The following is a 27,912-nucleotide window of genomic DNA, read 5'->3' as shown; positions in this document are numbered from 1 at the left end:
GAGATCATCAACAATAGCCAAATTCACCTTCTCCGGCGGGAATAATTCGTCATCTACGAATGTATTCGGCAGACCCTCCACAAATCTGGCGTGGGGAAAAGAGAGAGAGATTTCATCATATATTTTCTGCCAACACGAATAAAACCAAACAATATTATCAGGTTTCTCAGAAAAATTAGTTTCAATATTATACAGCAGTTGTTTTACAAAATAGCTCTTTCCAGAATTAGACGGCACTGCTAGAATGCATGAGAATGGGTGTTGCAGGCGTGTATCCATCACAATACTCGACTAATACCCAAAAGGTAAGGTAGTGAAAATGTCAATTAGTCGCCGCTTTGTGTAAACGCACTTTTGTGTTTTGCGTAATGGCCTCGTCTCAATCGCCCAGTACTTTTTATTTCTCACAATGGACGGCTGCTGTACGACAATACGTTTCTGTGTATCTGTCAGAATTGCGCGGGTAGTCCAGAACTAGATCTTTTAGACTGTTGAAATTAATAGATTGAGAGTTACCGACATTTAGTGTTATCCCCTTAACTTTTAAGACAGTTTTACCGGTGTTGAGTTTGTACCCGTAAGTTTTGGGGCCCGCGGATACAAATTCTGTGATGTGTGTACCATCGGGCATTTCACTGGTCACTTCCCCCAGGTAATCGCCCAAAGGCAGTTGCTACTCACCATCTCTCTGTACAAAAATAACTGAATCTGTGTCGTGATAAAGGCACCTCTCCTGCACCCGGTCCAGCGGCGAATAGAGCTCTAGCATGACATACGCAGTTATAAAAGACGCAATAGAAAGTTTGTGTTTTTGTTGTGTTAAAATCATACAGTCACGGTCTCTTTTGTTTAATGATCCGACTGGCCGATACAGATTTCAAGCGCATTTTTTACACCACCGCTATTTTTAATGATGGTGACGACTAGCTTTAGCGAATTGGATGCTAGACATTCAACGTTACTTTGAAGTGTGCGGGCAACGGCATTTAAAAAAGATTCAGAATTAAAATCTTCCCGGGTTTGTTTTGTAGCAAAACTATGGTCTAAAGTATCCCCACATTCAAGCCGTAACTGTACAAAGTCACCAGGCTCAATGTCCCTGATGATTTTATCCAGTAATGACTTAACCCCGTCATGAACAATATTTACGGCCTCTACAAATGAGCGTACACGATCCAGATTTACAAATCTAAAATGATCTGTATGTATATGGCCGTTGAAATTGCGGAGAGCCCTTTGATGATGATAAAAATGCTGTAAAACGTCTGAACAATCTATGGACATTTCACTATCATAAACAATGTCACGATATGGTATGAAATATCATATAAGTTTAGTTTCTCTTGCTACCATGCGGTGGGCTAAACACCCCCCTTCCCTATGTTTCTAAATGTCTCTGTAGAGGAGCTGGCCTTGTCAATGTATGTGGGGGAGTTTTATTGACGAAAGGTATTTACGACTGGCATAGCTGCAAGGGAAATTTGTGCTAGCAGAAACTGGTAAGAGAAGCTTCCAGAATCCATGAAAGTCCTTTGTTCTGTTTTTGTAAGATATTAGGCAAACCAATTAAGATAGGAACCGGAAAATACATATTCTTAACGTCCCTCGGTGGATCTACCGCTCACTGTAAACATGAGCTTCTAACTCCATCAGGTAAAGAAGTAGGGATTGCTCTGTAAGTATGCATCCCAAATAGGACATATTTGATCTCGTTAGAATGCCAACTTTAATACGAGATGAATGCTGAGTGCGTTATGATCGGGACATGTACTGGAGCAGAATTACGGACATTAGATATATTTAGGGTACATTTAGTTAAACTGAAGAAAGAGGCGGGCGATCTTAACTCAGACTTTCTGTGATGTCACAGGCTGTAGTTTATAAGTTTCTGGCAGGCTTTCAGGAGTCAGTTTTTCAGTTTTTTCCTGAGCTGTCTGTCTGCTGTCTATCCAGACCTACTGATGCATTGGGATAGATGGAAACTCCACTAGCCTGGTTGCCTGCAATGCTTTGAACACATGTGAGTGTTATTCTCATGTAATCCTAGTTTTCTTTTATATAATTACCTTGTACATATTTGTAATTGTCTCTTTTGTAACATCCTTGTAAAATAACTTTTTATAAACACTGCCTAAAAATAATTTATGGAGTATAATATTTAATATACTAGATTTGTTCTCCCTGTTCTAAAACGTACCCTGCCCTGAAGGGAATTACGCTACTGTTTTGGGTTAGCTTCGGACCCGTTTAATCGAAGCTGGTGGCAGCTTACTGTGTGCACTGTGCCTGTTGGAGGCGTTGTAGTGACGGCGACATTGATAATTATTGTTCCTGCCTGAGCGGGAGTAGTTAAATCGCCTCGCTGTAGCGTTCCCAATAGCCAGTACATAGCAGGCAGCCTTTCTGCCGACTAATTACCCTAGGTGCAGTACCTAATCTGACCTGATAGTAAGGGGGCGCCAGAGAGCTGCAAGGTTTAAGTGGAACTGTAAGCAGGATATTCATAGATCCCTGCAGTTCATGGTTTATTGTAGAGCAGTGGGATACCTAAAATAAGCCCCTGCTGTAAACTAAGAGGTCAATAGACTTGTTTGTGTTTCTTTTATCACATTGTAGCAGTGGAGGGATAACTAAGATAAGCCCCCTGCACATGTGATAGCCATCTGTTGGCCTAAAGTCACCCCAATTCGTGACGTAGGGGTGACGGTCACGGTGTGAATCGTGACAAATTGGTGGCAGCGGTCAGGGGTTCCTGACAAACACCATTACCTACAGAGGCTGCATCATGCGCATTTTTAGTATGTGTTTCAAGATGTCACTGCTCTGAGCATCTGGATCAGCACTGCTGTTGACATCTCCAGGACTGTCTTGGGTGTGTAAAACTGTAGTTGAATCATGTAACAGCCTCTGGGGATATTGTGTAGTTATAGCACTGTAAACTGTCTTTCGCCCCCTTCTAGCTGCTCGCGATCTTCTGGATTTTTTCAAACCATAGCCAACCAAGCTTAGTCAGGTGGAATTAGATTTATTTAAATTCACAGGTAGTGTATGTACACAGGCATGATTTAGTTTAAAATCATATAGCTCGGCGATAATGTCAGGTGTTGGAAAGGCATTTATCAGTCTTTCATACGTATCACAGAAAGATTTTAGCTTGATCTGTGCGAGTTTGGTATGGATGTACTGAGCAGACATGGCAAGAAATATTTTGACATGCTCATCATCCCACACAGGTCGCCCTGTATAAGATGAATGTTCACCAACTCTCTATTTTTTCCTACATACACGACGTCGCGATACTGATCGTTTCTTTAGAGGTAATACAATGCCGGGGTCGCTAGAAGATCCTGCAAGAGCAGTATCTGCAGATTGTACAGTTTGACACAACCGTTTATTGCCACGGTTATTACCCTTCTTACCAGCGACAAGCTGCGCAATTTCTCTGTTTTCAGGAGTAACATGCGGGATGCTGATTGTGCTATTGCCTTCCTGAGTTATGCCGGGGCTATTGTTCTGCGATGCAAATCTCTCTCTTGAAACATTCTTATATTTTTGATGTGGAATCTTGGGGCATGGATTCCCGGAGTGTTTGGGTGACGCGTAGCTTTCCTCACGATCCACAACACAGATGGGCGAAAGAGGACTCGTTCTCACAGCCGCAATAGCTCTTTGGGGGTGATTCAGTGCAGGCCCGTAATTACGTCATTGCATAACTCGTGGATGAAGATCCGATGTATCTAAAAGAAAAGATACAAGTGTCATTTACCCGCGAAACTGGTGTAAAATTGGAAAAGCTGCACACCGGTAGTTATCCATGATCCTGCGTAATATTTTAAAAGTTAACTGTGACAGTTATTTATGAAATTATTGTAACAATATTTGCATAAATCCGGTATAGAGCAGACCAGATATATACTTACAAGTATGAACTGGGAATTGCACCTCCGCAGCTCCTGGTTTAACGGACATCGCATTGTTCAAACTCGTTGAGACGGGGATATTCTCTTTTTCAAAATGAATTTTTCTGGCAACTCGATTAGCAGATGTAAATAAAATATGACTATTAGTTAACACAGAATTGATTTTCTACACAAAACTGCCTCTCTTTTTTCAAAATGAATTTTTCTGACAACTAGTTTAGCAGATGTAAATAAAATATGACTATTAGTTAACACAGAACTGATTTTCTACACAAAAGTGAGAATCGTATGTATTTCAAGTGAACGGTTACCTTTTCTATTCTTGAGACACCTGCTTAACGAATTTCCGCGTCTTTTAGGGGCGCCGGGTAGCGGCGAAATTACAGTGTTCTTGACATCTATGATCTCGACGTCTGAATCCAGATTTTCACATGGTTGGGGAACACACCAGTTTTCAGGCATATAGACCGATGGCTGCGTGTCAGTATCTGTATGAAAAATTGCACTTAGTTCGTGTTTACATACAAAGGATTAAAGCAGCTGACATAGTATAATATAGTTTTCACGGTATAACCACTGTTTATGGTGTATCTGTTTTAATAAGTTAGTATTATATTGATGGCTAGCGGCATTATTTGTTTTAATAATTTAACCGTATATTTATTGTGACATAATTTGTGTAATACAATAGTTAATAACTGTTAATTCATCCTAACTAGCGTATTCACCGCTTACTTATTACATATGTTTTGCATGACAGACATATTTATACAGTAGGCGCAAATTTAGTTGCGCTGTATAATATAGTTTTACTGTATAAACCATATTTGCGGTGTAAAATTAATATAGCAAGACTTATTCCGTATTACCTATGTTTTGCTTAGTATAAACATATTTATGCAGTAGGCGTAAATTTAGTTGTTGCGTCGTATAAAATGCGTTTGTCTGTGGTGTTGAATTAACATAGATAATATATATATATAGGCTTCTTACATGTAATACAGGAAAGATAAATATAACGGTACCGTGTTACAACGACATTTTTTCCCTATCTAAATGCAAAAAGGAGAATCTAATTACCTGTGATAATGTGAAGAGCAGACTCATTATCTTCTAATGGTTCCTCAGCTACGTGTTCAAAGGGCTCATAATTCTGCGTGATGAAATTATTGCGATAATCGGGAGACATACACTCCTCTTAAATAAGAAAGAATGCAAGAATTTATAATTAATATAAATTACTTATAATATAATGACTTAATCAGAATGAGCCAATACTCTGTACATTATATTCGGTATAATACCTAGTTATGTGCTTGTAAGAAGGGGGCTGTATTGATCGCAGGGATATTGGAATTCCATCTTAAATTAAAAAAAAGGGAAAAGTTTTATCTTTATCTATACCGACGATAAATACAGATTTTAACTACCGTATTTTTCGGACTATAGGACGCACCGGACTATAAGGCGCACCCAGGTTTTAGAGGTGGAAAATAGGGGAAAAAAATATTTGAAGGAAAAAAATGTGGTAAAATATTTAATAACATAAATAACATACTATTATATGTGGTGTTATTATATATAATAGTACGTTATTATGTTGGAAGCTGCGGGACCAGTGTGGTGTCTGTAAAGTACTATATGAAGATGCTGGAGGGTGAGTATAAGAATGGGGGCACAGGGCTTATAGTGAAAGCACCACTCCAGCACTGCAAAATAACACTGGAGTGCTGCTTTAAAATCCCATGGGAGAACTATAACTCCCAGCATGTCCTGCAGATCCTATGACATGCTGGGAGTTATAGTTCACCAAAGGAGTGGCAGAGTGCTTTATTGTGTTTTGTAAAGACTAACCTCTTAATTGTGGCAGCCAGCCACACTGTGGTGAGGTAAAAGCATCCCATGACTGCACACACAGAGCCCTCCCTCTTGTTGCCTCTCCGCAGCACAGGTTATGAGGAAGCTGCAGATTCTAGTGGGGAGTCTGAAAGACCTGTGATGATGTCAGGGAGAGGGAGGGCTCTGAGCTGCCATGTGATGCTCCAGCCCGCCCACTTCTGACATCATCACAGATCCTGTTTATGCACAGCACTCGGCGTCCAAGCATGGCAGGCAGGTACACAGCGATCTCCTCTCTCTGGCCCCTGCTGCTACTGCCTCCTCCTCCCCAGGACACACAAATCTCCCTAGCTGCTGCAGGAGTCAGCAGCTGAGGAAGCCATGCGTGTCCCTGCATAAGTGCAGTATTCATTTGCTGCTCCCGGCTCACCGCTCAGCTGAACGGTGGGCGGGGAGCCGCTCATAAATATTCACTGCACTTAATTAGCGGGGCCATGTGCTTTCCCCAGCAGCTGATTCCGGGCAGCGGGGACATCCTGAAGTGGGATAACAGTGCGATCCCACTCACTGCTGCCCCCTCCCCACATGCTATATCCGGACTATAAGACGCACCCACACTTTCCTCCCAAATTTGGAGGAAAAAAAGTGCGTCTTATAGTCCGAAAAATACGGTATATAACTAGGGTTGAGCAAAATGGATCGTTCATTTTCATAAGTCGCCGACTTTTGGTAAAGTCGGCGTCTCATGAAACCCGACCCGATCCCTGTGTTGGGTCGGCCATGCGGTACGCGAACTTGGCGCCAAAGTCGCGTTTCGTATGACGCGTTTAGCGCCATTTTTTCAGCCAATGAAGGAGCGTGGGCAGAGTGATGACATAGGGGTTAGGGGCGTGCACGCCTATCACCATTTTATCGCTTGTGCGCAGTAGCTATTTGGAATGTGCAAAATGAAATTTTCTGTTCTGGGACGGAGGGGAGAGAGAGAGAGAGAAAAAAAAAAATCCCCATTGACGTGCATAGGGTTTCGTGTTCTGGCCGATCCTCGACTTTGCGCAGTAATCGGCCGATTTCGCCCGACTCCACTTTTCCAAAAGTCGGGTTTCGCGAAACATGACTCGACCCTAAAAAAGTCAAGGTCGCTCAACCCTATATATATAACAAATATATACTATATATCAATTAGCAAAGACTCAGTGTATAACTATCACAAATATATACTATATATGAATTATCAAAGATTCAGTGTATAACTATCACAAATATATACTATATATGAATTATAATAAAAAAGATAAATATAACTAACTAGACATTGCAAAGATTCAGTTTATAACTATGTTACAAATATACACGTTACAGACAATGATAATATCAGGGAGCAAATAAATCAGTAAACACTTACTTTTTCAAAGAACAGCTATTCAGACTCGCAGAAAACTGCCTTTAAGATTCTGTGTGTGTCAAACCTGTAGGAGTCTGACCTGTATTTAAAGAGAAAATGACACCCACCGCGGCAGTGTTTGCCTCTTCAGTGATTTCAGCCAGGCAGTATCGGATTACACTAATGAGTTGCAGCTGTTGTGTTAAAACTAAATAACTTATCTAGGAGTGAAATATATTATCTAGGACTGGAATATTTGGAATAAATACAGCATTTAATATGAAATTTTATACAATTGAATTTCTAACCAAAAAGGGATGCTAGACTGCACTAATAATATAATGTCAACTTTATTAAAGAACAGGTAAAACCAAATACATAAAAAATGAGACACCACAGAGAACAGACACAACTGGAAGGGATGGCTGGAAAATAAGTGGCTAACATAGAACAACTACCTCCCAATACGATATCAAAGCAGATAGTAATAGCACTCAACCAGTTCCAAAATATAACTACCGATATGGTGACTGAAAAAGTGCAACAGTGCAATCAATCAGACCCCTGGACGAAGCTTTCCTAGCAAAACGCGCGTTGGGTGTGGTCGGGTCCCTGGCTGGTGGCATCTATTAGGTAAATAAGTTCCTCCTGGTATGTACTAATGGATGTATGATATACTTTCCGATATGCTGACTGATGCTTTTTACATACTTCTTATAATATATAATATATAGTATACCACTTGGTACTACCTCACATTTGTGAATATTTATTAATTTATTGTCTGATTGATTGCACTGTTGCACTTTTTCAGTCACCATATCGGTAGTTATATTTTGGAACTGGTTGAGTGCTATTACTATCTGCTTTGATATCGTATTGCGAGGTAGTTGTTCTATGTTAGCCACTTATTTTCCAGCCATCCCTTCCAGTTGTGTCTGTTCTGTGTGGTGTCTCATTTTTTATGTATTCGGTTTTACCTGTTCTTTAATAAAGTTGACATTATATTATTAGTGCAGTCTAGCATCCCTTTTTGGTGTGTATGATTAATATTGCTTAGACGTAATTAAATTCGCTATTTATAGGTGTTTATTACAATTGAATTTCTGAAAGAAGCAGGCTGTTGATTATCGAGACACAATCATTTTATTCAACCATGGCGTCTAATTCGTATCATGAAATATTAGGAAAACAATATTTTACACCTAGCAAATCTGGTGCAATATTTACAGTTCTACTATTACTAATAAGCCGATTAAACCGTCTTTAAAGGTTGGAGATCATGTCAGAATATCCCGCTATAAGGGAACGTTCTGTAAGGGGTATGAAAAAATGTACAGCGAAGAGATTTTTTTAATTACCGGTGTCTCCAATAAATTTCATAAACCTCTTTATAAAATTAGTGATTTAGCCGCCGACCCTGTAGAGGGGTCATTTTATAAGGAAGAGCTGCAAAAAATACCTATGGATGAGAATCGTGTCTACAGAGTAGAAAAGATTTTGAGAAAAAAACGTGTCGGGGGTGTGAGTCACTGCTTTGTCAAATGGCTGGGGTACCCCGAAAAATTCAATAGTTGGATCCCGGCTTCGGAGTTGACAGATATATAGCCATGGAAGCGGGCTCGTTTTTCGTGACATTGCCCAGCAATTCCTCAATTAAAATCTACCCCGATAACACCATATCGAGTTACAATACCAAGTTAGCGAGGGCCGTTCAACTTTCAGATGCTTATGAAGTGGCGTTAACGGAAATACAGTACCCCTATACGTGGAACACGTTTGAGGCTTTTGAAGGGAACTTCTACGCGGCTAAACACAACGATCCGTTAGAACATTATCACATAAAATCAGGGTTTTACTCGAACATTCATAAGCTGGTTGGCGCGGTCAATGCCCGAATAGAAGCGCTGAATTTATCCACGCCGGCCTACAGAATACGGTATGATGAGCTACGCCGAGAGGAGATCCTGCCCGACCCGGCCCCTATACAGTTTGCTCTGGGTACTAAGCTAAAATTTATTTTCAGCCTACAGACCGTCGATGACTCCACCGTTGCTTTAATGCCGTGGAATCACCGCTTTTACCCCGATTCAAAGGCTGTTTTTTATTCGCTTTTTGTATACAGTGATATAATTCAGCATCAACTTGTAGGGGACAGTTACGTTCAACTGTTACGAACCGTAGAAGTTAGCGGTGATGATAATGATATTGTCACGGTGCGCTACTCGTGCCCCGATTACATACCGCTGTGCAAACAATACTTTGACTCCATAAACATTACAGTCATGTCGGACCAGGTGATGCTGGTTAAATTCAGATACGGAAAGTGTATAGTGCGATTACATTTCAGACCGCGACCGTATTGACACGATAAAATGGTGTCTCAAAGGGCGTATGGAGATCCCGCTGTTTATGCCCGCTACTATACTGCCCAGTCGGGGCATGGGCTAGAGGGGTTCCGCGGGAGCGACTAAATGTATGGGCCTGGCCGGGATATTTAAAGGCTTATTTCACCGCGCTGTGCCACTTTTCAGAAAAGGCCTAGAATTAGTAAAACCACACATAAAGACGGCAGTCCGGAACATCGCGACGGACGCCGTCACGACCGCCTCAACGGCCCTTATGAAACGAATAAATACACAACCACAGCAAGACGGATCTGGGATCATTTATGTCGCTAAAAAAGCACAAAAAAGAAAGAGGCGCGCTTGCCCGCCTTTACCGCCGATGCTCATGAATAAAACTACCACCAAGAGACGCCCCCATCAGAAACGAGTAAGACGCTCTGCGGATGACATTTTCTAACCAGTTATCATGGCTTTCCTGCATGACGCTTCTGTAGAGTGCGCAAAATCTGAACTGGATATTTTTGACGTGCCCCCGACACAAACAAGTATAGAGAAATCTCTATTTGTAGAAGTACAACCGGTTGCGGCTCTGTCAGACAATGGTCCGTTGGAATTTTTCATATCTGGGAGCGGCGATTATTATTATGATCTAAACAACCCGCTGTTGTACATAAGCTGTCACATCGTGAAGCAAGATAATACGGCTATCACCGATGGCGCCCGTGTGGCTCTCATAAACTATCCTCTAGCCACCCTTTTTAACCAGGTCGATATTACTCTGGGAGATCGACTTATCTCACAATCGTACAATCTCTACAGCTATAGAGCGTACATAGAGACCCTTTTAAATTACAGCTCGCAGACGCTGTCATCACAATTTATAGCCGGTTTGTTCTATAAAGACACTGCGGGCCATCATAATGACCGGAGCTTGGATGGCGCAAATGCAGGGTTTATCAAAAGAGCCAATGCAGCTTCTCGTTAAAAGCCCATCGACCTCTTGGGGCCCATTTTTGGGGATATATTTAATCAACCAAAGTTAATATTGAATGGTCTTGACATTAAGGTTAAGTTAACAAGAAATAAGGATGCTTTCTGCCTCATGTCCGCAGAAGCCGAGCCGCTGAAGGTGCAAATCTAGCAAGCGGCTCTCTATATGAAAAGAGTGCAGGTGTCTCCGGCTGTCCGAATCGGTCACAGCCAGGCCCTCCTATCCGCAACCGCCAAGTACGCTATTGACCGAACATGCATGAAAGTGTACAGCATCGCCGCAGAGACACGGATCACGAACCACGAGAACCTCTTCCTAGGCCAGATACCAAAAACTGTCATATTGGGGTTTGTATATAATGAGGCCTTCGGCGGTTCTTACTGGAAAAGCCCCCTGCAATTCCACCACTACCACGTCAACCACGCCGCCTTATATCTGGACGGCCTTATATCTGGACGGCCAGCAGATACCCACGAGACCTTATAATCCGAATTTTAATGATGATTTAGCCATCAGAGAGCATATGGCGCTTGCCCATATATCTGGTAAGCAAAAGGCTCACTCTATTTGCTTTTGATTTATCGCCTGATCAAGAGCCTGGAGGCCATTTCTCGCTCATTAAAACAGGCAACCTACGTGCTGAAGTCCGCTTTGCGCTAGCGACACCCCACACGATAAATATGATTGTTTTTGCAGTCAACCACACCATTCTGGAAATTAATAATAGGAGAGAGATCTTGTACGATTTTAATTAAGTAACGATTGTCAGTCTGCAGCTTACAGCGGTGGTGAAAGCCGATAATTATACAAATCGTATATATTCGCCGGTGTGTTTCCGTGTGATTTGCTTCCGGAAGAAAGAGTGACTCAGAGACCCGCGGCATATATCGTGAATACAGACCCGGCGCGTCAGGCTGGCCGCCACTGGGTATTAATCGTGCTCTGCGATGATAAAACGGGCATATTTTTTGATAGTTATGGGTTTCGTCCGGACAATATAATCTTCCCACACGATTTTGTGACATTCCTGAACAAGAATTGTGAATCTTATTGTTATCAGAACGCGCAAATCCAAGATACGTATAGCCGTGTATGCGGCCATTATTGCGTATATGTATTACATCATTTAGCACGCAGGTTACCATTCAAAAAACTTTTACAGCGTTTCACTTCTGCCATGCAGAATAATGATAGAATCGTATCAGATTTTGTGTCAAAATTTTTTTTCATGTTTAACTCGTTGTTCTGTCAGAAATTATCAATTTAATAAAAAATGTACTTGTCTTTGCAAACTTCATTGATCTAAATGTCTGAGCAGACATAGCCTCATTGATACATAGTGGCTGCTACCAATTAGCTCTGTTGTGTTTTAGTTCTGACAATAAACATTTTAAACTGCTCTGTGTTTGTACAGACAGTCTTTCCTACACTTCTGGGATCCCAGAACTCACAACATCCGTGGGACCCTCCATAACTCATAACACACACCTGCTTGTTATGTGAATGCCTTTCACATCACATAACAATCGGAATTGCAGGCAGAAACAAAATTGCAGACAGAAACAAACACCTAAGCTGTGCTGATTGACTGACCATTAGCAGACACTTCTGTTTGTGTTTACGTAAGAAATAGTTCTTGGCCCTGACTTTCACATAACATCCTGCAGTCTGTTTTGCTGTGCTGATTGACAGGCCATTAGCTGTGTCTCTCGCTCTGTTTGTGTGGCTGAAACACTGCTTCTAAAATACATCTTACAGAATAATCTCACGCCAGCTACATATGAAAATCTAATATAAAAAACAATACTGTGATAATAACCACAACAGCAAATTAACAATATCAAACTATATCAAAAGGGAAAGCCAGACACACAGGGACAGCAGCCAGACAGGGAGGGGAGGGGGTTACACACTTTCATACACTTTGATAGGGGCGGGTCCACCTGTCAAATTGAGTTTGATGAGTAATATGCAAGATACACTACTGAGGTAAAGCTAGAGTTTGTGAATAAGGGCTGCAAATATGAATAGAAAAAGTAAAGGACTAATATTTATCCAAATGTTCCTCATGAATGGATGCCGTCAGCCCCAAAGCGCATTTCGGCACTATATAACCTTCTGTGAGCCAATCAGAACTGCTCTGTCACAATATATCATTGCCGAAAATGGAGCGGTCACTGGGCAGCTTCAGAAGGCGAACACACCCTGCTCCACATCATCGAAGGTGGGATGGGTCACGTGACCGCAAACCCGACCTTGTCAATGACGAGGGCAGGAAGGGTGAGATGAGAGCCACATCATGCCCGGATATAGACGCGGTAGAGAATGTGCTGGCCCGATGGAGATCAGCGCATGCGCACAGGCAAGAAAGATAAAGACTTATTGAAAGATGCCCAGGCAGGAGGAATGAGGCAAGAAAGCAGATTGGAACCAGAGATGAAGAATCAGGGCTGGGAAAGGGGATATCTGCTCCATATCTGCGCTCTTTTCTGTAGATCCTGATCTCTCTGACCCTGTGCACATGTGACCGCAGGGTCAGTTACATCGGCCGCTTTACGTGCGCACTTCTATACTGTCGCTTTTATCACTTTTTAGTCATTAGTATCATTATTTCTTCGCTGACACACATCCCCTTCTCGTTTTTATCGATTTATTGTGGGCCTTTCTGGGACAATCACATTTACTGGGATTACAATCTTCTGTAGCTTGTATTATTATCTGTTACTGACGTCCCCAGTTCTGCCGTCTTGGTCTCTGTGGATGTTCCCTGCACTTTATAATTTTATATCGTTTTTTTTTTCATGGAATATTTATTTAACAAAGAGTCAGTTAATGTAGGTTTTCTTTTTAGATTATTTCTGAGTTTTTGGTGCCGGTTGGAGATATTTTGTGATAAATATCTGTATGTGCCTATAATGGGACTGTGTGTTATACCGGGGCAGGACGAGGCCATGACTGGATGTAGTGATCATGTGACGCCGGTAACAGCTCTGGAGATTTCTTACATGGGATTTTTATGATGTTACATCGCCATCTTCTCCCCATTCAGGTCCCTACAATATCGGATCCTCTCAGTGGAGATCTTCTATATAAGAGAATTCTCCTGAGTGACCCTACAAGAATGGATAGGGACAGGGACAAGATGGCGGAGAGGATATTACACCTCACCCTAGAGATCCTCTTCCGGCTTACTGGAGAGGTGAGAGATTCTGATGACATCACATTACATCATTCTTATCTATGGGAATAACAGATGGGCAGAACTGGAGAGGTGAGGACTCTGGAAATGTCTGTAGTGAGATTTATTAATGTGTCTCTCCATAACCAGGATTACACAGTAGTGAGGAAGACCTCTAGTGAGCACTGTCAGGCCCCTGTCTCTGAAGGATGGGGAAGACCCCTGAGTCCAATCACGGGGCCTCCACCTCACCCCCTGATACATGAGGATATCAATGACCAGAAGATCCTAGAACTCACCTACAAGATGATTGAGCTGCTGACTGGAGAGGTGACACTGCTGGGAATGCTGGGACATTATACAGTAACGCTATGGAGGGATCGTGGGATGACGGTATCATTGTATGTGTCAGGTTCCTATAAGGTGTCAGGATGTCGCTGTCTATTTCTCAATGGAGGAGTGGGAGTATTTAGAAGGACACAAAGATCTGTACAAGGACGTCATGATGGAGGTTCTCCAGCTCCTCACATCACCAGGTAACTGGACTAAATACAGACGGACTACAATTATCTGTATGTAAAGAATGAATTCAGTCCTTGTATGTGTTTCTTTCAGTTCTATCCAGTAAGAGGAAAACACCAGAGGGATGTCCCCGTCCTCTTCTTCCACAGAACTGTAAACAAGAAGATCTCAATGTTCCTCAGGATCATCAGGTAGATGGAGAGAAGGTTTCCATGAGATCTTCCCTATGAGCTGTGGACGGCTGTTAAGGTCTTATTTTCAGTCTTGCTGTATCCACGAGTATAAGGGAAGAGTCAGATGTATAACTCGGATGGGGATATACAATACACTAACTGGCCGGCGGCTCTCCCATCCCAAGCATGACAACATGTATTTCTACACAACTGTTACGCTTGGACCGCACACCTAATATCATGCCCCAAGTGCTAACAATGAGAAATAGTACAACCTCACTCTACAGAGCTCCATATAGGAACCATGCACTACAACTACAGTCTATTGTGTATACAGTGAACCACCTAGATACATCTCCCAAGACTCCCCCCACCCCCAGAGCTGACCCTCTGTAACTCTCCCCTGCCCAGCTGCAGGACTGACCCTCTGTAACTCTCTCCTGTCCAGCTGCAGGACTGACCCTCTGTAACGCTCCCCTGCTCAGTTGCTTACAGTTCATAACTATCACATAAAAGTGACTACAATAAACCATAGCATTAACCATTTACAGTCATGGCCAAAAGTATTGACACCACTGCAATTCTGTCAGATAATACTCAGTTTCTTCCTGAAAATGATTGCAATCACAAATTCTTTGGTATTATTATCTTCATTTAATTTGTCTTAAATGAAAAAACACAAAAGAGAATGTCGCAAAAAGCAAAACATTGATCATTTCACACAAAAATGGGCCAGACAAAAGTATTGGCACCCTCAGCTTAATACTTGGTTACACAACTTTTAGCCAAAATAACTGCAACCAACCGCTTCCGGTAACCACCAATGAGTTTCTTACAATGCTCTGCTGGAATTTTAGACCATTCTTCTTCGGCAAACTGCTCCAGGTCCCAGATATTTCAAGGGTGCCTTCTCCAAACTGCCATTTTTAGATCTCTCCACAGGTGTTCTATGGGATTCAGGTCTGGAATCATTGCTGGCCACCTTAGAAGTCTCCAGTGCTTTCTCTCAAACCATTTTCTAGTGCTTTCTGAAGTGTGTTTTGGGTCATTGTCCTGCTGGAAGACCCATGACCTCTGAGGGAGACTCAGCTTTCTCACACTGGGCCCTACATTATGCTGCAAAATTTGTTGGTAGTCTTCAGACTTCATAATGCCATGCACACGGTCAAGCAGTCCAGTGCCAGAGACAGCAAAACATCCCCCAAACATCAGGGAACCTCCGCCATATTTGACTGTAGGGACCGTGTTCTTTTGTTTGAATGCCTCTTTTTTTCTCCTGTAAACTCTATGTTGATGCCTTTGCCCAAAAAGCTCTACTTTTGTCTCATCTGACCAGAGAACATTCTTCCAAAATGTTTTAGGCTTTTTTCAGGTAAGTTTTGGCAAACTCCAGCCTGGTTTTTTTATGTCTCAGGGTAAGAAGTGGGGTCTTCCTGGATCTCCTACCATACAGTCCCTTTTCATTCAGACGCCGACGGATAGTACGGGTTGACACTGTTGTACCCTCGGACTGCAGGGCAGCTTGAACTTGTTTGGATGTTAGTCGAGGTTCTTTATCCAACATGCGCACAATCTTGCGTTGAAATCTCTTGTCAATTTTCTTTTCCGTCCACATCTAGGGAGGTTAGCCACAGTGCCATGGGCTTTAAACTTCTTGATGACACTGCGCACGGTAGACACAGGAACATTCAGGTCTTTGGAGATGGACTTGTAGCCTTGAGATTGCTCATGCTTCCTCACAATTTGGTTTCTCAAGTCCTCAGACAGTTCTTTGGTCTTCTTTCTTTTCTCCATGCTCAATGTGGTACACACAAGGACACAGGACAGAGGTTGAGTCAACTTTAATCCATGTCAACTGGCTGCAAGTGTGATTTACTTATTGCCAACACCTGTTAGGTGCCACAGGTAAGTTACAGGTGCTGTTACTTACACAAATTAGAGAAGCATCACATGATTTTTCGAACAGTGCCAATACTTTTGCCCACCCCCTTTTTTATGTTTGGTGTGGAATTATATCCAATTTGGCTTTAGGACAATTCTTTTTGTGTTTTTTCATTTAAGACAAATTAAATGAAGATAATAATACCAAAGAATTTGTGTTTGCAATCATTTTCAGGAAGAAACTGAGTATTATCTGACAGAATTGCAGGGGTGTCAATACTTTTGGCCATGACTGTAGTTACAATACTATTCATCAATGTCCTGTAAGAAAGGTATATTTGTGATGCTGCAGGATATATTATGTCATGCATCAATTCTCTTCAGGAGGTGCCAGGATCTTCCATTCCTTTACAACAGGAATATGACAGTGTGTTTTCCTTGTTTTCCGCCTTCACAGTCCGCAGATCTTAACCCTATAAAGCATCTGTGAGACAAGGTGGAATTGCTTGTTCAGAACATCTCAGCACCTTATGCAATCTATGGTGCGATTAATATCTGAGGATCTAAAGAGCAAAGAAGATCTTACATGTTACTATATGGGTGTCTCTAGTAATGTGGCCATTCAGTGTATGTTTTATGTTGTGAATTCCGTTCTTGGGCTCCATCCTGTGGTCATGAATGGTATTTTTGGGAGTTCTGCTCTTGGGCTCCCTCTGGTGGTTTCGAGTGGAACTTAGCAGCTGCATTCACTAATCGGTTCCCTGGTCTTGTTATTTAACTGAGCTCTAGTCTGTAGTCAATGCCAGCTGTCAATGTTCCTCTTGTGGATTCAGTCCTCTCCTGGAAGTGCTCTGTTGGCCAGTCCATTTCAGCTTAAGATAAGTCTGCTAGTTCTTGGATGTATCCCTGCTTTTGACCTTCTGTTCAGGTTTATGTTATGTCTCTTTTGTCCAGCTTGTCATTATGAATTATTCAGGCTAGTTGGAAGCTCTGGGGTAGCAGATTTGCCCCTCCACACCGTGAGTCGGTGTGGAGGTATTTTTTTGTAAACTCTGCATGGATTTTTTAGTTTTTATACTGACCGCACAGTAGCCTTTTCTATCTCTGTCTATTTAGATAGTTATGGCCTCCTTTGCTAAAATCTAGTTTCATTTCTGAGTTTGTCATTTTCCTCTCCACTCACCGTCAATATTTGTGGGGGGCTATCTTTCCTTTGGGGTTTCTCTGAGGCGAGATAGTTTTCCGTTTCCATCTTCAGGGGTAGTTAGTTCTTAGGCTGTGACGAGGCGTCTAGGCAGAGATAGGAACGCTCCACGGCTATTTCTAGTGTTTGTGTTAGGCGTAGGGATTGCGGTCAGTAAAGTTACCACCTCCTCAGAGCTTGTATATTATTTGTTTTACCCACTAGGTCATTTCCATGATTGGTCTTACCCACCAGGTCATCTCAGTACTGCTTCATAACCACCAGACCATAACAGTACAGCTGGCCCACAATGTGTTAAATGCTTCTCAAAAGAGGGAAAAGAAAGTTCTGAGTCAGTGTTTTTTGTTTTTTTTTTCCTCCTTGTTGCTTGTTTTGTCCTTTTTTTTTTTTCCCCTTGATCTTTGGATGGTTCAGAATTTGGGTACTGAGATGGAGATTCAGGGTCTGTCTGTGCGTGTTGATCATCTCGCTGCAAGGGTACAGAGTATTCAAGATTATGTTGTCCAGACTCCGGTTTCTGAGCCTAGAATTTCTATTCCTGATTTGTTTTCTGGGGATAGATCTAAATTTTTGAACTTCAAACATAATTGCAGATTGTTTTTTGCTCTGAGACCCCATTCCTCTGGTGACTCCGTTCAGCAGGTGAAGATTATTATTTCTCTGCTCCGTGGAGACCCGCAAGGCTGGGCATTCTCCCTTGAGCCAGGGAATCCTGCATTGCTTAATGTAGATGCATTTTTTCAAGCACTCGGACTGCTTTATGATGAACCTAATTCTGTGGATCAGGCAGAAAAAATCTTGCTGGCCCTGTGTCAGGGGCAGGAAGCAGCAGAAATATATTGTCAGAAATTTAGAAAGTGGTCTGTGCTTACAAAATGGAATGAGGATGCCCTGGCAGCTATTTTCAGAAAGGGTCTTTCTGAAGCCCGTAAAGATGTTATGGTGGGGTTCCCCACGCCTGCTGGTTTGAACGAATCAATGTCTTTGGCCATTCAGATTGATCGGCGCCTACGTGAACGTAAGGTGGTGCACCATTTGGCGGTGTCCTCTGGGCAGAGTTCTGAGCCTATGCAATGTGATAGGATTTTGACGAGAGCAGAACGACAGGAGTTCAGACGTCAGAAGGGGCTGTGTTTTTACTGTGGTGACGCTACTCATGCTATCTCTGACTGCCCGAAGCGCACGGAGAAGGTCGCTAGGTCGGTTACCATCAGTACTGTACAGCCTAAATTTCTCTTGTCTATTACCCTGATTTGTTCATTATCGTCCTTTTCTGTAATGGCATTTGTGGATTCTGGCGCTGCCCTGAACTTAATGGACCTAGAATTTGCCAAGCACTGTGGTTTTTCCTTGGAGCCTTTGCAGAGTCCTATTCCCTTGAGGGGGATTGATGCTACGCCATTGGCCAAGAATAAACCTCAGTACTGGACACAGTTAGCCATGAACATGGCTCCGGCACATCAGGAAAATATTCGCTTTTTGGTGTTGCATAATTTGCATGATGTGGTTTCCATGGTTACAGGTACATAATCCAGTGCTGCATTGGAAATCAATGTCTGTGATTAGTTGGGGTTGTCAGGGGATACATAGTGATATACCTCTGATGTCAATTTCATCGTCCCCTTCTTCTGAAGTTCCTGAGTTTTTGTCGGATTTCCAGGATATATTTGAGGAGCCCAAATCCAGTCCCCTGCCTCCTCATAGGGACTGTAAATGCGCCATTAATTTGATTCCTGGCTGTAAGTTCCCTAAGGGCCGACTTTTCAACCTGTCTGTGCCAGAGCATGCCGCTATGCGGAGTTATGTAAAGGAGTCCCTGGAGAAGGGGCATATTCGCCCGTCTTCTTCACCGTTGGGAGCGGGGTTCTTTTTTGTTGCCAAGAAGGATGGCTCCTTGAGGCCCTGTATAGATTATCGCCTTCTCAATAAGATCACGGTCAAATTCCAGTACCCTTTGCCTTTGCTCTCTGATTTGTTTGCTCGGATTAAGGGGGCTAGCTGGTTTACCAAGATTGACCTTCGAGGGGCGTATAATCTTGTCCGCATTAAACAGGGTGATGAATGGAAAACAGCATTTAATACGCCCGAAGGCCATTTTGAATATCTGGTGATGCCTTTCGGGCTCTCTAATGCTCCATCTGTGTTTCAATCCTTTATGCATGATATTTTCCGGGAGTATCTGGATAAATTCATGATTGTATATTTGGATGATATTTTGGTTTTCTCCGATGATTGGGAGTCTCATGTGAAGCAGGTCAGGATGGTATTTCAGATTCTTCGTGCTAATGCACTGTTTGTGAAAGGGTCTAAGTGCCTTTTTGGAGTTCAGAAGGTTTCTTTTCTGGGGTTCATTTTTTCCCCTTCAGCTATTGAAATGGACCCTGTTAAGGTCCAGGCTATTTATGATCGGACTCAACCAACATCTGTGAAGAGCCTTCAGAAATTTTTGGGCTTTGCTAATTTTTATCGCCGCTTCATTGCTAATTTTTCTACTGTGGTTAAACCTCTGACCGATTTGACCAAGAAAGGTGCTAATGTGGTGAATTGGCCTTCTGTGGCTGTGGAGGCCTTTCAGGAGCTTAAGCGTCGTTTTACTTCTGCCCCTGTGTTGCGTCAGCCAGATGTTTCTCTCCCTTTTTTAGGTTGAGGTTGATGCTTCTGAGATTGGAGCAGGGGCTGTTCTGTCTCAGAGAAGTTCTGATGGCTCTGTATTGAAACCGTGTGCTTTCTTCTCTAGAAAGTTTTCGCCTGCTGAGCGTAATTATGATGTCGGCAATCGGGAGTTGTTGGCTATGAAGTGGGCATTTGAGGAGTGGCGACATTGGCTTGAGGGAGCTAAGCATCGTGTTGTGGTCTTGACCGATCACAAGAATTTGATTTACCTTGAGTCTGCCAAACGGTTGACTCCTAGACAGGCTTGGTGGTCTTTGTTTTTCTCCCATTTCGACTTTGTGGTCTTGTATCTTCTGGGATCTAAGAATGTGAAGGCGGATGCCCTGTCTAGGAGTTTTTTGCCTGATTCTCCGGGAGTCCTTGAGCCGGCTGGTATTCTCAAGGAGGGGGTGATTCTTTCTGCCATCTCCCCTGATTTGCGGCGGGTGCTTTAGGAGTTTCAGGCTGATAGACCCGACCGCTGTCCTGTGGGGAAATTGTTTGTCCCTGATAGATGGACTAGTAAGGTGATTTCTGAGATTCATTGTTCTCTATTGGCTGGTCATCCTGGGATCTTTGGTACCAGGGATTTGGTTGCCAGGTCATTTTGGTGGCCTTCTTTGTCACGGGATGTGCGTTCCTTCGTGCAGTCCTGTGGGATCTGTGCCCGGGCTAAGCCCTGCTGTTCTCGTGCCAGTGGGTTGCTTTTGCCTTTGCCTATCCCTGAGAGGCCCTGGACGCATATTTCCATGGATTTTATTTCTGATCTTCCTGTCTCTCAGAAGATGTCTGTCATCTGGGTGGTTTGTGACCGGTTTTCTAAAATGGTCCACTTGGTACCTTTGCCTAAGTTGCCTTCCTCCTCTGATTTGGTTCCTTTATTTTTTCAGCATGTGGTTCGTTTGCATTGTATTCCGGAGAATATTGTGTCTGACAGAGGTACCCAGTTTGTTTCTAGGTTTTGGTGGTCCTTTTGTGTTAGAATGGGCATTAATTTGTCTTTTTCTTCGGCATTTCACCTTCAGACAAATGGACAGACGGAGCGAACCAATCAGACCTTGGAAACCTATTTGAGATGCTTTGTGTCTGCTGACCAGGGTGATTGGGTTACCTTTTTGCCATTGGCCGATTTTGCCCTTAATAATCGGGCTAGTTCGGCTACTTTGGTTTCGCCTTTTTTTTGTAACTTCGGTTTTCATCCTCGTTTTTCCTCAGGGCAGGTTGAGCCTTCGGACTGTCCTGGGGTAGATTCTGTGGTGGACAGGTTGCAGCGGATTTGGACTCATGTGGTGGACAACTTAACATTGTCTCAGGAAAAGGCTCAACGTTTTGCTAACCGCCGTCGGTGCGCTGGTCCCCGGGTTCGGGTTGGGGATTTGGTCTGGTTGTCTTCTCGTCATGTTCCTATGAAGGTTTCTTCCCCTAAGTTCAAGCCTCGCTTTTTTGGTCCTTATAGGATTTCGGAAATTATCAATCCGGTGTCTTTTCGTTTGGCCCTTCCAGCTTCTTTTGCCATTCATAATGTGTTCCATAGATCTTTGTTGCGGAGATATGTGGTGCCCATGGTCCCCTCCGTTGACCCTCTTGCTCCGGTGTTGGTTGAGGGGGAATTGGAATATGTGGTGGAGAAGATTTTGGATTCTCGTCTTTCGAGGCGGAAACTTCAGTATCTGGTCAAGTGGAAGGGTTATGGCCAGGAGGATAATTCTTGGGTTTTTGCCTCCGATGTCCATGCTGCCGATTTGGTACGTTCTTTTCATTTGGCTCGTCCCGATCGGCCTGGGGGCTCTGATGAGGGTTTGGTGACCCCTCCTCAAGGGGGGGGGGGGGGGTACTGTTGTGAATTCCGTTCTTGGGCTCCATCATGTGGTCATGAATGGTATTTTTGGGAGTTCTGCTCTTGGGCTCCCTCTGGTGGTTTCGAGTGGAACTTAGCAGCTGCATTCGCTAATCGGTTCCCTGGTCTTGTTATTTAACTGAGCTCTAGTCTGTAGTCAATGCCAGATGTCAATGTTCCTCTTGTGGATTCAGTCCTCTCCTGGAAGTGCTCTGTTGGCCAGTCTATTTCAGCTTAAGATAAGTCTGCTAGTTCTTGGGTGTATCCCTGCTTTTGACCTTCTGTTCAGGTTTATGTTATGTCTCTTTTGTCCAGCTTGTCATTATGAATTATTCAGGCTAGTTGGAAGCTCTGGGGTAGCAGATTTGCCCCTCCACACCGTGAGTCGGTGTGGAGGTTTTTTTTTGTAAACTCTGCGTGGATTTTTTAGTTTTTATACTGACCGCACAGTAGCCTTTTCTATCTCTGTCTATTTAGATAGTTATGGCCTCCTTTGCTAAAATCTAGTTTCATTTCTGAGTTTGTCATTTTCCTCTCCACTCACCGTCAATATTTGTGGGGGGCTATCTTTCCTTTGGGGTTTCTCTGAGGCGAGATAGTTTTCCGTTTCCATCTTCAGGGGTAGTTAGTTCTTAGGCTGTGACGAGGCGTCTAGGCAGAGATAGGAATGCTCCACGGCTATTTCTAGTGTTTGTGTTAGGCATAGGGATTGCGGTCAGTAAAGTTACCACCTCCTCAGAGCTTGTATATTATTTGTTTTACCCACTAGGTCATTTCCATGATTGGTCTTACCCACCAGGTCATCTCAGTACTGCTTCATAACCACCAGACCATAACAGTTTTATATCTGGTGGAGATGACAGGATAAAGCTGATCATAGACATTAAATGTTGACTGGATCTTCTCAAATGTCTCTATCTGCCAGTGACTTTTACAATCTTTGTTTCAGGGGGAAGATCTGACTCATTATAATACTATAGAGACAGATGTGAGGGGCGATGAGCAGTGTAAGAAGGATATTACTACAGCTAACCGCACAGGTAAGTAGTGACCACTAAATGCCGAGAAGTTACATGTTCTAATCAGTCACTGGCTTGTAGAGTAACTTTAGATGCTTGGAGTTTTTTCAGATGCGTTCACATATTCACATAAATCTTTTGATGTGGATAAAGGGGCTGATTCATTATGTGTTTACCAGGGACTATTCATTTTATTTTGTTTTTTGATTTTTTTACAATATGCTAAGAACTATCACTCAGGTAGTTACTTCTTACCTGCCCCATCAGGAGGCCCCTATTTCCTCTTAGAAATCGTTAATCCTAATATTGGAAATTCAACCAGAAGGCCCTATTTGCTAATCAAAATAATTTGTGATAAAACTGTGTTGCATTGAGGAATCAGGAGGCCCCATTTGCTCTTAAAATCGTTAGGCCACTGACATCTGTTATTGGATAGGCTATTCGACCGTCAGAAAGACAATGTGCTCCAGTGGATGGCAAGGTCTGCATCAAGTGGCCTCCTCTCTTCTTCCTCAACCATAAAGATCACACACAGTACATTCCTCAGAGGTGGAACCCAAATCACCCTGGTTTCCCCCCACATCACAAATTTCTAAATGCCCAGCTGACTGTGGGGAACCACAGATGGACCATTTTGCAAAGCTGTTCACACATTCTATTCCATGGGCATCAGAGATCTCCTCCAAAGATTCACAGAATCCAGAAGAGGAAAGCATCTACACTGATTTTGAATCCGTGGCTGGATGAAGTAGTCAAACAGAATCCAGACCCTCATCACCAGACGGTAACCACCGGGGGGAGGAGTTGATCCTAATGAGACTCAGATACCAGAGGCGCATGCCGACTGTACTGTGGTGTCAGGGTAAGAAGAGGAGGAGGGTAACTCTTAGGGTGAGGAGTGGGAAAACAGAGAGGCTGACAATGAAGTTGTAGATCCCTCTTGGTGTGAACCCAGAGATACGCAGATGAGTAGCTCAACAGAGGGGGTCATCCCGCACAGACACGTTGTGATGCAACCACGACAGCGTTGGATTCTCTTCCGCAACTCTGCCTGTGGCCAGCAGTGGTTTCGAGTCTGCTGTTCACAGGGAAAGTAAGGGATGCCTAGCATGGGCCTTTTCTTGAGACTGCAAAGGATGTCCCAACTCACGTTAACTGCCAATTTTGCCCAAAAAATTGCAATAATTTGACCACTACATGCATGAACTGGCACGATCAACATGCCTTAGTCTGAGAATTTCACTGCGATAAAATGCAGACTAATGGGCCTCGCCAACCACCATCTGTCCCATCAACCACAGCTAATGCTTCTTCTTCCTCCGTCACTGTGGTAATTGTTCTCAACAGGTCTCTGGCTGCAGAAACTCCATTTTTTTACCCCCTAAAGTCCCGTTGAGTGAGAGTCCATCAGCTATTACCGAAGTGGACATGCCTGTTGTTTTTGTGTCACCTAGCACCACACATCTTACTCAATTCACAATAACATCTCCGTCTGCACTTCACTCACAGTCCAGCAGTTTGTCATGTTCACCTTTTTCCACCCTCTCTCAGCACAGCAGCCAGCCCTTGGTCCTGCAGTTGTGGTCATGTAAAAGAATGTTTCCTACTACACATGCTAAAGCTAAGAGCTTGAACTCCACCATCTCCAATATTGGCAGTAGCTGTCTTCACTTAATCTGGAGACAGTGAAGGCCCTGTGTGATAACGGTGCAAACCAGGTGGCAGCCCTATGCCAGGGCAACCTCACACACTTGACTTGCATGGCTCCCATCCTCAACCTGGTGGTTCAGCAATTTCTCTGCCACGATTCTGACCTGGATGCACTCCTGCAAAAAGCATGGTCACTACGTGCTCACTTTCAACGATCACACCCCGCAGGTCATCCACTTGCATCGCTACTGAGGTCTTTCGGCTTTTCGGTTAATCATTTGATTTGAGATGTTCAGACATGGTGGAATTCCACTCTGCACATATTGCAGTGAGTGTGGCAGCAGCGACGCGCCTGCTGCAGTATGTCCTTTTGCATAGCCTGGGTTAACACAGGACAGACATTGTGCAAATCACACCTGCGAAGTGGGCACAGATGAAGAACCTCTGCATCCTTCTTCACAGTTTTGAAATGATTACTAAGATGGTAAGCGCTGACAATGCCATCATCAGCATCACTATTCCGGTCATCTACATGCTGGAGCACACTTTGAATATTCTACGGGAGGAGGTGGTGGACGCAGAAGAGGATGAGGAAGGGATAACAATTTCTCTAAGTTGTGGACTTTTGTCGTACAGGTGGGTGCCATGGAAAGGTGGATTACCTCAATCGAGATTTCCTCAATCATGGTACCAGACAAACTGTTAGTGAACGTGCAGTAGTCAAGGAACAAATTGAAGCGCACAAGGAGGAAGAGGTGATGGATGTGCAACAGTTAGAAGATGAAGAGGATAATGATCTCCTCTCTGTTGTCCTTGGTGGTTAGTGGGAAGGGATGAAGGAAGCAAGCTTGAGTGTTACCTCACCACCAACTCACCATGGAATTGGACTTCTTGGAAGCATCAGACACATGAACGCCTTCTTGCTGCACTGTCTTCAACATGATGCCGGTATTCTTAGGGTTAGAAATAGTGCTGACTACTGGGTTGCCACTCTGTCACTGTAAATCCACATTCAAGAGTCAAATTTGCCAGATGCTTCCCTACCTGGAAAGGGACGCAGGCATGCTGGAGAAGCGAAACACGCTTGTAGACAATATTAAGAATGGTTTTCCCCAAGACAGTAGTGAGGCACAGTGTGCATTGCAGGTATAGACTTCCAACCATGGGAATGTCAAGGCGTCACCACACAAACATTAGCAGCAGTGTAAATGGCATAAACAATTTCTGTGAGTCATTTCACACATTTTTTAGACCACCCCATGCACCAGCAGAACAGAGTACAAGTCTGACACACTGTGACTGACAGATTGGAGAGGATGGTGCCAGAGTATCTCAAGCTCTAATACCATCAGAGGGTATTTGAACCCTTTTGCATTTTGGCCTTCAAAACTGGAAGAGAGGCCTGAGCTCGCCCATCACGCCATGGAGGTTTTGTCACATCTGGCAACCGGCCTTCTCTCCGAATGTCTGTTCAACACTGCTCGTGGTGTCCTGAGAAATAAGCGCATCCGGCTACCCCCTTAATGTGTAGACTGCCTAACTGAACAAGTCATGGCTCTCTAATGTCTTTTGCAACTATCTGTGTTACTTTCCTTATATTTTTCCACTAATAGTACTCTAGGAAACTGATGTTTGTGCTACCTGAGTGTGGCAGGGGGGAAAAAAATTGAGCTGTTCCATGAGGTATATGTGTATACATTTGGTTTTGCATCCCATTGAATTTGATGGGGTTCGGGTACGTTCGTCGAACTGCTTGGCGAACATGTTCTGCAACATCAGGACATTCAGCGAGCCAAACCGAATTTTGGAAGGTTTGCTCATCTCTAATTAAGACTCTATAAACCATGACGCAAGCAAAAGGAAATTAAAGGCCTTTCAATAAAGGCAAAACAAAGTAAATAGTCCAAACAGCGGCACTTTAATGATAGTCTAGGACACTCAGGCTGGATAGCATCCAGTATATCACCATAGTCTGGTGACATCGCACAGGAGGTCTTCTTACCTCCACACCTCTTGGTAAAGACTTCATGTTCTATAATGTGATTATAAACCGGCAACTATGAAAATGGGCCGCTGTTCCAATGAAACAATTTTTGATCATTGCAGATTTTAGGCATGTGACATCTTCCATTTTGGCTTCGGACATAGCCACAAAATATGGAGCTTCCACATGCCTTCTACCTCACGTTGACGTGGTAGTCAGTCATACATACTTACAGTTTTACCACATAAGATGGACATGGAAAGACAAAAAATGTTGCCAAATAAGCAATATGTGTTATTTTTCAGACTATAAGACGCACTGGACCATAAGATGCACCCCAAATTTTGTGAAGGAAGATAGCAGAAAAAAGATTTTTATGAGATAGGGGACCGTCTTATTGTCCCAATTTAAGGTATCTTACCTGAGGGCCGGTGGTGGTACATCGGGGTCACAGGAGGCCTGGTCCCTTCCTTAGGAAGCCAGTAGCGGCAGAAGTGGGGCAATGCTGTGGGTCCGGTGTCAGCGGTGTGGCAGAGCACCGGAGCAGGGTCCCTTCCTCAGGATGTGAGTGACAGAAATGTGTCCACGCCGCTATCCACGGCGAGCGCATCACTGGTTTCCATCTACCAGAGACTTCAGGAAAATGGCCGCCGGAGGCCGCACGTGTGCAGATTGAGATCTCGGCGGCCATTTTCCTGAATCCTCCAGCGGCCCACGGCTTCAGGAAGATGGCCGCATTGAAACCGCTGATGCCCTCGCCGTGGACACCGGACAGCAGTATGGACACATTTCTGCTGCCAGCACCCTGAGGAAGAGTCCCTTCTCAGGTGCACTCCAGACCGCCGCAGCAGCGCTACACCTTTGCCGCCACTTCAGCTGCCGCAATCCCCCCGGTAAGCCTGCGTTCGCACCATAAGACACCCCCCCCCCCCCATTTTCCTCCCAAATTTTGGGGGTAAAAAGTGTGTCTTATGGTGCGAAAAATACAGTACTCTTGGTGAAGGAGTTTCTTAATGGTATTGCTTTTGGGTATTGTGTTGAATATTCTTATGCCCTCTGGTTGACCTTGACCAGGGATCCAACCAAATTCTTGCAAAAGTATTCAGCCCCCTGGAACTTTTCAACCTTTTCCCACATCATGCTTCAAACATAAAGATACCAAATGTAAATTTTTAGTGAATAATCAACAATAAGTGGAACACAATTGTGAAGTTGAACGAAATGTATTGGTTATTTTAAATATTTGTGGAAATTCAAAAATATTTAGAATTGAGAGTCCTCAGTGGTTGATTCCTTTTAATGGCTAACTGAAAAGATGGTAACAAATTGAAAG

The 27,912-nt window shown here is 43.5% G+C and overlaps 1 protein-coding gene and 1 long non-coding RNA gene across 6 annotated transcripts in view; one reads left to right on the top strand and one right to left on the bottom strand.

Moving 5' to 3' along the window:
- Positions 1-27,912, top strand: part of LOC143767210 (uncharacterized) — a 249,585-nt gene that overhangs the window by 171,175 nt on the left and 50,498 nt on the right. For all 4 annotated transcript variants that reach the window (XM_077255355.1, XM_077255357.1, XM_077255354.1 and 1 more), the window contains 5 exons: positions 13,529-13,678; positions 13,808-13,987; positions 14,070-14,193; positions 14,273-14,370; positions 22,876-22,966. In XM_077255355.1, coding sequence (XP_077111470.1) covers positions 13,529-13,678; positions 13,808-13,987; positions 14,070-14,193; positions 14,273-14,370; positions 22,876-22,966 — 643 coding nt within the window. The remainder of the gene's footprint in view (positions 1-13,528; positions 13,679-13,807; positions 13,988-14,069; positions 14,194-14,272; positions 14,371-22,875; positions 22,967-27,912) is intronic.
- On the bottom strand, positions 1,948-6,088 carry LOC143767331 (uncharacterized). Of its 2 annotated transcripts, XR_013213692.1 has the most exons (4): positions 5,225-6,088; positions 5,001-5,117; positions 3,921-4,408; positions 1,948-3,737 (listed from the first exon to the last, which is right to left on the bottom strand). It is a non-coding gene; the product is annotated as an uncharacterized LOC143767331 (long non-coding RNA). The 2 variants fall into 2 exon arrangements; XR_013213691.1 differs by having other exon boundaries at positions 1,948-4,408.

This window comes from Ranitomeya variabilis, chromosome 4, assembly GCF_051348905.1.
Source record: "Ranitomeya variabilis isolate aRanVar5 chromosome 4, aRanVar5.hap1, whole genome shotgun sequence".
Taxonomy (NCBI): Eukaryota; Metazoa; Chordata; class Amphibia; order Anura; family Dendrobatidae; genus Ranitomeya; species Ranitomeya variabilis.
Note: the sequence above shows the minus strand (reverse complement) of the source record. Positions and strands in the feature narration are given on the sequence as shown.